At 35.4% G+C, this 12,500-nt stretch overlaps 1 protein-coding gene across 1 annotated transcript in view; it reads right to left on the minus strand.

Annotated features, from left to right (window-relative positions):
* The window catches only part of LOC106877289 (liprin-beta-1), a 367,092-nt gene that overhangs the window by 288,433 nt on the left and 66,159 nt on the right, over positions 1–12,500 (minus strand). Inside the window, exon 5 of the mRNA XM_089354745.1 lies at positions 9,649–9,841. Coding sequence (XP_089210871.1) covers positions 9,649–9,841 — 193 coding nt within the window. The remainder of the gene's footprint in view (positions 1–9,648; positions 9,842–12,500) is intronic.

Consider the following 12,500-nt stretch of genomic DNA (forward strand, 5'->3'; position numbering starts at 1 on the left):
AAGGAAAGTAAAAAAAAAATGTATTCTAATGTATGCGTAAGTGTTTACATATGGTAAAATGTAGTCTTTAGTTTGTTTCAACCATCTTGTTTCAACCATCATATCTCAAACCATGCTGGAGCAGCACCTAGTTAGAGGAGCCGTATGGATTAAAATAAACAGCAGCTATGAGCACTAAGGCATCCCCTTCGATGTCTAAATAATGTTTTAATTTAAACATGTTGATAAGATTATTTTTCTGACAGGACCATTAATCTTATCTTTAGAAATGTAACATCTTTTAATATTCACATCTGCTCTATGTTTTGTTCCCTGGTCATCATCAGATGTCTTACTCCTGGTTGTAAAGAAAATATATCAGACTGACTGTATTCAAACTAGCAACCTTTGCTTCTAATGAACTGGAAGTGAGTAAAAGGTTCCCAGTGCAAATCCTGTCTGCTATTATGCGCATATCCAGGAATAAGACACCTGATGACAATTAGAGATTAAACTAATTGAAATATAGTCTAACTATAAATATTAGATGTAGGTATGACTGTGTGGTAAGAAGTTTCCTTCTTAACCATATGGTCTTGAATTCAGTCCCACTGCACAGCACCTTAGGAAAGTGTCTTCTACTATAGCCCTGAGTAGATTTGTGAATAGATTTGGTAGACAGAAACTGAAAGAAACGTGTTATGTCTATGTGTATCTATGCTCCTCATCTCTCAAATATAGAACAGCATTGATTAGTTGGCTTCTCTGAGCTGTGTAACTGACTTTGATGTGAAGACACATTGCTCAGTGGTTAGGGTATTCAACTCATGGTCATAAGGTCTTGAGTTCAATCCTGGTGGCACATTGTGTCCTCGAGCAAGACACTTTATATCTCATTGCACCAGTCCACTCAGCTGGCAAAACTGAGTTGTACCTGTAATTCAAAGGGCCAACTTTGTCACATTCTGAGTCTCGCTGAATCTCTCTGAGAACTACATTAAGGGTATGCCTGCTTTGGAGTGCTCAGCTACTTGCACATCAATTTCACGAGCAAGCTGTTCCAGTGATCAGATCAACTGGAACACTCATCTTCATAGCCGACAGTGCCAGTAAAATGACACTGATATGCTGCCTATAATGCTTATTCACTTTGCTTTTTGCATGTATACAATGTAGACAATGGCAATGTTATTTAGTGTAAGATGGACCAAACTATTCAAACCAGAAATTTGCTCAATGTAATTTGACAAATGTCTCAGTTTTGTTATTAGCTATAAAACTTTTCAAACTGCTAAAAATCTGGCTAAAATAAATTTGAAAAATAACATCTGCCACTAAGCTGGCAGGCTAATAAAAACAAGATTAAAGAATATCTAAGTTTAAAGTTTGACCTTTATCACAAAGGTCATGTATCATTATTTATGGATGGCTGAACTTGTTCCTCCTCTAGGAATCAAAACTGATGCTTCTTGCAACACTGTAATCAGTTCTGTGCAATCTTGATAAGTTAGAGATTGTGGGGAGGTGCCTGTAACAGTACATAAGCATGTATGCAAGTGTGATTTTCTAAGTGCATACATGTGTATGAAAATACATGTGTATGAAAATACATGTGTATATGCCTAAGAGTTCGTGTATGTGTACTTGCATGTGTATTTGCATGTGTGTAATAGGGATGCAAAGAGATATATTTATGTATGAAGAAGAAAATATACAAGAGAGTATAAATATATATATAAAGAGTTTGTGGGAGGGTGGGCACATTCCCAAAACATGTGCATGCATGCTCATGCCCACATGCACATGCATGCACACATTCACAAGTACATGGATGAATGCCAATCAAGACATGTATGAGTGTGCCAATCAAGTCTGTAAGAAACGCTTCTGTTGAAAACAAACAAGAACAAAAATATTAAGTATCGAAATTGTAAATTGAGAAACTGAATTTAACAAAAAAGAATTATTTAAAAAATGTCTGAATGAAAATTAACTGGAAATTCTTTTTAAGACTGAGTTTGTACTCATGGGGTATTATCCACACCCCAAAGGGCGACCATGATTCAAAATGCAGGGTAGCTGAGTGAAGTCTAGAATTATGTAATAATAATTGGTGACCACATACGGAAACAACTGTGCCTTTTCCAATATGAGACACCATGGCACTTAAGCATCAAACTCATAATTTTGAAGTCAAACCTCAGAGACCTCTTCCAAAAATTTTTCTTTTGTAATGTATAATGAAAAAGTTCAGAGTTTTTTAAAAATCCATGCTTAACTTTTTAGCATTCAGATTACTGCATCAAATGTAATGCTTATTAATTCACATCATTTTAAATTAACCACGCATTATCTTGTAGCTTTGACATTTCTATGACGTGGTTGATTATTCTTTTAGAATGACATTGTGGGTTTTGATATGGGAGGCTGAATCTGGACAGTTTGATCATAAAGCAGGTGGAATATTTGGGTTAGATATGGCTGGTTTCAATGCTAAAGAATTAAATTTGTGTTTTCACCAGAAAACATACATTAAAATTGGATATAAACTTATTTAAGTATACATCAGTCATAATCAAATTGAATTTCTAGAAAGAAAAAAAATGCCAGTGTGATTTCCATCATACTGACTTATCTTATTAACTTACTGTAACCTGGCCTAACCTTGTTTATTATTCAGTAAAAAATATGACTGATTTATAGGCATGTATATTTGAATTTATGTCACATATAGATGGTTATCATTCAGTATATCAAGTGATAGTATGAGTGACAGTCTCTTAGGGAGAATACTGCAGAGCAAGTCAGATGGTAACTGTCAGTAGAAAAACTGGCTCCATCCAATACTACAGACAACTGCTGGAGTTCTGTAGTTCTGTACTGTAGTAGCTATACTTCAGTGTTACACAGAATTTGAACTTGATGGCCCAAGTCAACAAAGCTTGTATTATTAACTTCAAAGCAATTTCTGCTTGTGACCTTTATGGACACATATGACATGTGCCCATAAATGCCAACTTATAAGTTACAACTCTAACTCGTTTTTTTTCAATAACAGACTTAAGTTTGTGTAAATTGGCATTTACTAAGTCATTTAATAAAAATTGGTGACCCTGGTGTACACTAAATAAACTAGTTTGCAGTTATTATTCCCTAAATAGGAGTCTGATTAATTTGACAGAAACAAAGAGATGGCAAGTGCCCTACAACAGAATCAGTAAAACAGTTACAAGGCATGCAACTTTCATCAGAGGTATTGTACTTCTTATGTCCCACATAAGTGCTTATAACATCTCATATAATAATAATAATAATAATAATAATAATAATAATAAAGCAAGGGAAACTAATACAAATAGCCACAAAACACGAGCAAAACAAAAAACTGTTTTCAGTATTTAAGGAAGCTGACAAATACAAACAAGAAATCAATCTACCTAACAAATACAAAGAAGAAGAAGAAGAAACAACAAAAGCTATAAAACAAATGAAATCCAAACTAAAACTAGAACAGCAACGGACCATGATAAAACGATGGCAAGAAAAGCCCCTACATGGTAAATACTGGGCTAAACTAAATGCGAAAGAAATAGACAGAGAAAAATCCCAGCAATGGCTGAGAAGCTCAGGACTCAAAGCAGAGACTGAAGGATTTTTAATTGCTGCACAAGACCAAAGCCTCCCCACCAGAAATTACCAAAAACACATAATGAAAAGAAATATAACAAGTAACTGTAGAATATGTGGAGATCGACAAGAAACAATAAATCATATTATCTCTGGCTGCCCAGTCCTGGCTAAGAAGGAATATATTCACAGACACGACAGAGCTGGGACCTATATACACTGGAAGCTATGCCAACATTATGGAATAGCAACAGAAAAAAGATGGTATAAACACACGCCAGAAAAGGTCACAGAAAACGAGAAAGCAACCATACTCTGGGATATGCCAATACACACAGATAGAGAAATTAAGGCAAATAGACCAGATATAGTTGTCAAAGATCATGAAGGAAAAAAATGCCTTCTAATTGATGTTTCAATACCAGCAGATGACAACGTTTCTCTAAAAGAAATGGAAAAACTTTCAAAATACAAAGACCTGGAAATAGAGATAACTCGAATGTGGAATCTAAAAACAGAAACAAGTCCTATCATAGTAGGTGCCTTAGGTATAATAAAAAAATATTCAGACAAATACATAACAAAAACACCAGGACTTACAAATATATATAACATACAGAAAATTGCACTACTGGGTACTGCACACATTCTACGCAAAACACTTTCAATACAGTAAACATAAGAGCACCACAGCAAACCACAGCACATACCCAAGGCGCACAGAGCTGCGCTCGGTAGTGAAGTGAAAGCGCGTTATAAAAATAAAACTACTGAATAATAATAATAATAATCATCTTGATATGAGATCACCATGTCACGCACATATGGTTGTGATGCATGTGCCTGGTGTACCCTTATCAGACGGGTAGTCATGATGGGTATACTGGGCTTCGTATATTTTACCCCAGTGTCACTTGGATGGCATGCACTGCTCTCTCACACAATAATAATAATAATAATAATAATAATAATAATAATAATAATAATAATATTTTGGTTAATATAGAAAGGATTGAGGTAACAATAGCACTCTTCTTTTAATTTTGATAATGATAATAATAATAATAATAATAATAATAATAATAATAATAATAATAATAATGATTATCACCATTGCTTTTATCATCCTCTTTTCCATGTTTGCATGGGTTGGATAAGAAAAAAATTGTGTAGATTTTTCTATGGTTCCTGGTGCACTACCTGTAACTAACTCTCATATGCTTTCAAGTAAAGTGATATTACAATTAGATCTTCGAAAAAGAACAACTCAATGACCAGATGAGTATGATGTTGATGCTTGCTAACAAACATACCTAATCAATTGATGAAGAATAATAAAGAAGTGAAATTGAACCAGTGTATGTGTTCATTATTGGTTTAATGACCCTTCCAAGATAGAACAAAATGATGTAATATAATCCGTTACTTAGCAAAAAGTTTTGTTAAACATGAAAATGGAGAGAATGAGAACAAGATACAAGTAAGAAAAGGTTATATCTAAACACAAGGCATTTTGTTCAGTACACCAATGATTCTAGCAAACTACCACCCTGGGGAATAGAATACAAGCAAAAGAACCTAATGACTCTGGTCCTTGAAATATATAAGAAATAGCAATTATTATTCAAAACATTTCCAAGAGCTAAAAAGGGTTGTTATGAATGGAAATTGAAACTAGATACAAAGGAACATAATAGTAAAAAATTACTGGCTATTTATGAGAAAATCCAAAACAAGTGCCACTTGAAACTTTCCACAAGAAAGAAACTTTTGTAAGCAAATTATTTGAAGAGAAGACAGATTAGAAACTTTTTCCCTGTTATGATCACACTGATATTAAAAAAAATGGTTTAATGTATTTATTTTGTGTGTGTGTGTGTGTGTGTGTGTGTGTGTGTGTAGATACAGGAGTGGCTGTGTGGTAAGTAGCTTGCTTACCAGCCACATGGTTCCGAGTTCGTTCCCACTGCGTGGCACCTTGGGCAAGTGTCTTCTACTATAGCCTCAGGCCAACCAAAGCCTTGTGAGTGGAATTGGGAGACGGAAACTGAAAGAAGCCTGTCGTCAGCTGTAGAAACTCTGCCAAATTAGATTGGAGCCTGGTGTTGCCATCCGGTTTCACCAGTCCTCAGTCAAATCGTCCAACCCATGCTAGCATGGAAAGCGGACGTTAAACGATGATGATGATGATGATGATGATGATATATATATATATATATATATATATATATATATGCGTGTGTGCTCGTGTATCTATGTTTGTGTGTCTGTGTTTGTCCCCCCAACATCGCTTGACAACCGATGGTGGAGTGTTTACGTCCCCGAAACTTAGCAATTCGGCAAAAGAGACTGATAGAATAAGTACTAGGCTTACAAAGTATAAGTCCTGGGGTCGATTTGCTCGACTAAAAGGCGGTGCCCCAGCATGGCCGCAGTTAAATGACTGAAACAAGTAAAAGAGAGTAAAGAGTATATATATAAATATATATATATATATATATATATATATATATATATATATATATATATATGTGTGTGTGTGTGTGTGTGTATATATATAAATATATATATGCATTTGTATGCATATAAAAAGATGCACATTTAAAGCTCAATGATTCCCATCAAACTTGCATGACACTGCTTGTATGATGATATTTGCAATCAGCATGGAATGTCAAGACAAGGCAACATGAATACACACACACACACACACACACATCTATAACAAGCTTCTTTCAGTTTCCACACACATTACACGTATACATGGTGCGGCAGAAGGAACACCCTTTTTGCATTTAATAACTTTTATAGTACATAAATGTTTATCAAGTAATTTTTTATTGAACACAAATTTAATGCATTACTTAAAGAAACGAATAATAAACTAATGAAAAAAAAAATTGCAGAAGTTTTAGGAAATAAAAAAGAAACTCCATTAGAAACTAGAAAACTCAAATACAAAAGGGTGCTACTTCTTCCGCACCCATTGCATTTTGATACATTAAACAGGCACAAATTCCTTTAAGTCATGCATTTTGATACATATTTATTGCTCTCCCATCTCACTCATCATCATCATCATCGTTTAACGTCTGCTTTCCATGCTAGCATGGGTTGGACGATTTGACTAAGGACTGGTGAACCAGATGGCTACACCAGGCTCCAATCTGCTACTCATACCAATTTTCAATCCATTACATTTCCCCTACTAACAACCAATGTGTTGCTAACATTGCCTTTCTCATATTCTTTTATACTCTAGGGCACAAAGCCTGAAATTTTGGGGGAAGGGGTCAGTCGATTAGATCGATCCCTAGTATGCAACTGGTACTTAATCTATTGACCCTGAAAGGATGAAAGGCAAAGTTGATCTCTAACTCCTTTCCTATCACCCTTAACATTACCCATTTCTTTTGCTCTCTCTCTCTCTCTGTCTCTGGCACACACAGACAGACACAATAACACATCTCAAGTGCAATCCCAATCAGCAGCAGATGCTGTCTTTTTCTGCTCAAACTCCGATGTCTAACTATCACTCTTTTTCCTTCCTCTACCACCTCTTCTACCACCCCATCATTTTGTTTCCTCTCCATGACACTCATACATTCTCTTCTCTTTCACACTCTTGCTCATCCCTCCTCGGACCCATATCTGAAAAAAACAGAGGTCATGTATATATAGAAAAGACTCCTTAGCGTTCACAGTATAAAGTAATCCCTTCAATGCTGAGAACATAAAAAATATGTACCAGGACACATAAAACAGCTGGAACTAGAATAGAGGCAATGAAGTGCAGAGAGAATACTTTTGTTCTACCAAAGATATGACACCCTATCTAGAGCTGGAGCTAAGGTAAAATGCATGGTGTACACTCTGTGAAATAGTTGATGCTGGAGGAATGGCATTAAGCTATAAAACAATTCCACAATAATATATTCATCTAACCTATGCAAGCATGGAAAAACAGATGTAAAATATATGACTTAAAGGAGTCTGTGTCTGTTTCATGTATTTCATGGAATCAGATAATCAGCTGAAGGCCAATTCTTCATCAGAATCCAAGAAAAAAAAAATACTATTCTTATGGAACAAAAAATAATAAATAAAAAGGAGGAAAACTAAAGAATTAAAATGATAGATGTTTCGGGGGAAATGCTGAGTGATAAGATACAATGTTTAAAAAGAAATAGGTTCCTGATTTTTAGGGTTACAATGCTCTGAATTTAAAATCTCTTAGAAACCCCTTAGCTCTTTCTTGGTTAATTATTATTACTAAGGTAGCAAACTAGCAAAATTGGTACCACACTGGACAAAATTCTTAGTGGCATTTCTTCTGACTCTTGATGTTCTGAGTTCAAATGGTGCTGAAGTAAACTTGGTCTTTCATCCTTTTGGGGTTGGTAAAATAAGTAATAATTGAGCAATCGGGATCCGTGTAATTAACTCACCCATCCCTGCAAAATTGCAGGCCTTGTGCCAAAACTAGAAAGAATTATTATTACTAAATACATTGGTGAGTGAGTTAATCTCAGAAAGAGAGAGAGGGGGGAGAGAGAGAGAGAGAGAGAGAGAGAGAATGAAAAATATAAGTTAACATCTATAAGTGTAGACTGGAAATGAAAAAAAAAAAATAAAAAGAACTATATCATAAGAAAAGAAAAGCTATTGTAAAGAAGATGTAATGTAAAGAGAACTACTTCCGTGAAATAAGTTTTCAAAACAATGGTGAAACTAGAGAAAGAGAGACAGACAGATTGACAGTTATAATATAATCAATGATAGGATACATAGACATTTTCATGCATGTGTGCTGTGTGTGTTTATAAATGCATACCAATACACACACACACACACAGTACTGTAAAATGAAAGGGAATGAAGTTTAGCTGAATGGTTTCAGTATCTAAGTGTATTTTTTTCCCCACTACACTATGTATTTAGGAAAGGAATGAACAATACATCTTCCATTTCTTTTTCTGCTAAATTCAACATGTTCGATTATTCATTAATGGAGACATTAAATCATTTAAACTATTTACTGAGCAAGTTTGTGGGATATTTCCAGGCGTATGGTGGTTGTAGCAGGGTTTTCAAAAGGTATTTATTCTACATGAAAAAATTAATCACTTTATTTCTGTCTATAGAAAAAAAGAAATTATCAAGACACTATACCATATAAAAACCCCCTTATTTCAACTGATTCTAAGAACCAGACCAATCTAAATTAGTTGTAGTTCAGTGATTAGTCTAGCTGTAGTTTTTCACTTGGCTATTTAATCCCAATTATTACATACATCAGAAAAGGAAATTTTTTTCTTTTTCAGAAAACTTCTGTTTGTATTCTTGCCAACTTTTTACAAAACAATAAGTTTTAAAGAAAAGAAATAAAACAATAAAATTAAGTAGAAGATACATATTTGACTAAAGTCATATGAAATACTTTTGAGATGAAATACTTTTGAGATGAAATACTTTTGAGATGAAATACTTTTGAGATGAAAATACACACACACACACACACATGTATATAGTATGTATGTTCTCAAAGAGAGATAGATGAAACAAAATATATTTTGTTGGACTAATGACTAGAGATTAAACGTTTAATAACTCTCAGATTCATTTCTGGGTTCTTTATTCTAAGTTGCCAGACACAGCTTATCTTTTTTAAAACTTGTGACTCTCCACTGCCTGGGACACACTCACACACAATACATACATTTTTATATATAAATGTACTCTCACACATGTATTGAGTTAAAAAGAGATATATACGAAAGATAATTATAAATATGTACAAACAAAAGCAAAAGTTTGAGGAGATCAATTTTATAAGATATAGATATGAATATGTAATTTCCAATCAAAAACAAGTGAGAACTCTGCATAATTGAGTGAACTTGGTGGTGTATGTGTGGGTGAGAGTTACATGCACACATATATTTGAGTTTGTGCGTGCATTCATGTGTTATCTTATAAAAGAAGAGTTATAAAAATTATATGGAAATAAATATACTTTTGAAAGATTTCTCCGCCCCTTACCTGTAGAGCTTGCAATCTTTTAGAACTACGTCGTGGTAATGTTTGATTGTAGTAATATAGGTAGCTATAACGACTGCGATCCATCCTTGATGAAGAAAACGGAAGATTCAGAGTAGCCGTCCAGGTCCTCAGAACTCCAGCCTTTGCAGGAACAGGGGGAGTTGGCATGGCTGAAATGGCCTCTGCTATATAGCTTCACTATAAATCTCTGTTTAACAGATGTGTTTTTCTTTCTTTCTCGTTCCCTCTCTCTGTCTCTGTCTCTCTCTCTCACTCCCCCTTCCTATCCCACATTTTAATTCCAATAAACACTACCACAGCATAAGCTACTGTCAGATACGCTAACTGATGCCTTCAGAGGAAACCTTAGCAGCTAATTGAAAACGAGTGGCAGTGACTTCCCTGCTTGTTCATTCAGGCACACTAGCTGATGTGTCTGCACTTATAACAATCACAAATCACTACACACACACACACACACACACACACACACACACACAGAGATACATATATATACAGATATATAAACACGCACATACATATACACACACACATATAGATATGTACATACACACATTATATATATATATATATATCAAGAGGATGCATTATAATATTACTCCACAGCCATACCAACAATCCAATAATATATATATATATATATATATATATATATATATATATATGTGTATATATATATATATATATGTATTTGTGTTTGTCTCCTCACCATCGCTTGACAACCAGCATTGGTGTGTTTACATCCCCGTAACTTAGTAGTTTGGTAAAAGAGACCGATAGATTAAGTACTAGGCTTATAAACAGTAAGTCCTGGGGTTGATTTGTTCGACTAAAGGTGGTGCTCCAGCATGGTCACAGTTAAATGACTGAAACAAGTGAAAGAACATATATATATATATATACATACACACACATACCCATACACACACACACAAACACATAAATATACATATATATATATACACTCACATGTATATAAACTTTTTTATTATTTTTAATCAGCAGAAAGTCACAAAAGTAACTCAGGCCCAAGAGTTTCGTGCATGCATGGCACTTTTCAAATTATGTATTGACTTCTATTTCATTTGCTTGTTCTATCAAGCCTTTGCCAATATTACATACATACATACATACATACATACATACATACATACATACATACATACATACATACATACATACATACATACATACATACATACATACATACATACATACATACATACATACATACATACATACATACATACATACATACATACATATATATATATATATATATATATATATATATAAATAAGGCAGCTTGCTGGCAGAATCATTAGCACGCCGGGCAAAATGCTTAGCAGTATTCCATCTGTCCTTACGTTCTGAGTTCAAATTCTGCCAAGGTTGACTTTGCCTTTCATCCTTTCGGGGTCAATAAATTAAGTACCAGTTGCGTACTGGGGTTGATCTAATTGACTGGTCTGTGTGGCATTTGAGTATTACTATATATATATATATATACATACACACACACACACACACACACAGACTCTCACTCACTCTACAAATAGTAGAGTTCAATATAAGGGGTTATTTTGGAAAAGGATGGATATAGGAAGTAAAAAAGGGAAAAAGAGAATAAGAATAAAAGTGGAAATATATGTAGGATGTTATAGTTGCAGTTCCATTATCCAAGGAAGGTGCTGTGTAGAAGGGGGAGTAATGCTTCTTGTCCATGGAGGCAAAGTGGCTGAGTCCCTTTCAAGCACTGGGCCTCACAGAGGCAAAGTGGCTGAGTTCTTTTTGAGCATTGGGCCTCAGGGAGGCAAAGTGGCTGAGTTCCTTTTCAGTGTTGGGCCTCACAAAGGCAATGACCAAGACCTTTGGCATTATGTCGTGCTTGAGAAGAAGACCCATCAAGCCAAGCAAAATTGCAATCATGGTAGATACTGGTGTCATGCAAACAGCACCCATTACACTCTGCAAAGTGGTTGGTGTTAGGAAGGGCATCCAGCCGTAGAAAACCATGCCTTCCAGCTTACTAGCCATGGTCAAACCATCCAACCCATGGACAATGGACAATAAATGATGATGATAATGGTGATATATATACGAAAGAGAGAGAAAGAGAGAGAGAGAGAAAAATACATGATAGCTGTCCACTTGTGACCAAGGAAGACCATTGCTGACTTTCAAGAACATTGTGCGCTCTAGGACTAAGTTATATTTTGCATTTGCAGCTCTGGTGGTGGCTAATGAGCTCTGCTCTTGACAAGCATACATGACTGCTTTCCCCACTCACTACACTAGCAGTCTGCTGTCGACCAACATGCTTCAATTCTTCATGCAGAATACATACTCTCTTAAAAGTGTTGACCTCCTCCTTAACCAGTTTCCTCCATCTGTGGCGATGATAGGCACTGCTTTCCCAGTCAGTCTCCTGCATATCACAGGCCCTTAAAGAGGACTCGACACAGTCCTTAAATAGCAGCCTTGGTTTCTGCCGGGGTCTCTTTCCATTAACAAGTTCCCCATATAGCATCTGTTTAGGGATCCTGCTATCCTTCATTCTAATAAGGAGTCCAGTCCAACTTAACCAGTGCTTGTGCACCATTGCCTCAATACTCAAGATATTAGCTGTCTTCAGGACCTGTGCGTCTGTAGTTTTTAAGGTCTAGCCAACATTCAAAATGTGTCTCAGACATCTCTGATGAAAGTGTTCAAGGACCCTTACATGACGGTTGTAAAGGGTCCATGTCTCACATGAATAAAGGAACGATGCACGATACACAGCAACTTTTGTTTGCTTTGTGATGCCATGCTGGGACCAGACACGAGACTGA

This window comes from Octopus bimaculoides, chromosome 7 (genome assembly GCF_046866305.1).
Source record: "Octopus bimaculoides isolate indiv1 chromosome 7, ASM4686630v1, whole genome shotgun sequence".
NCBI lineage: Eukaryota > Metazoa > Mollusca > Cephalopoda > Octopoda > Octopodidae > Octopus > Octopus bimaculoides.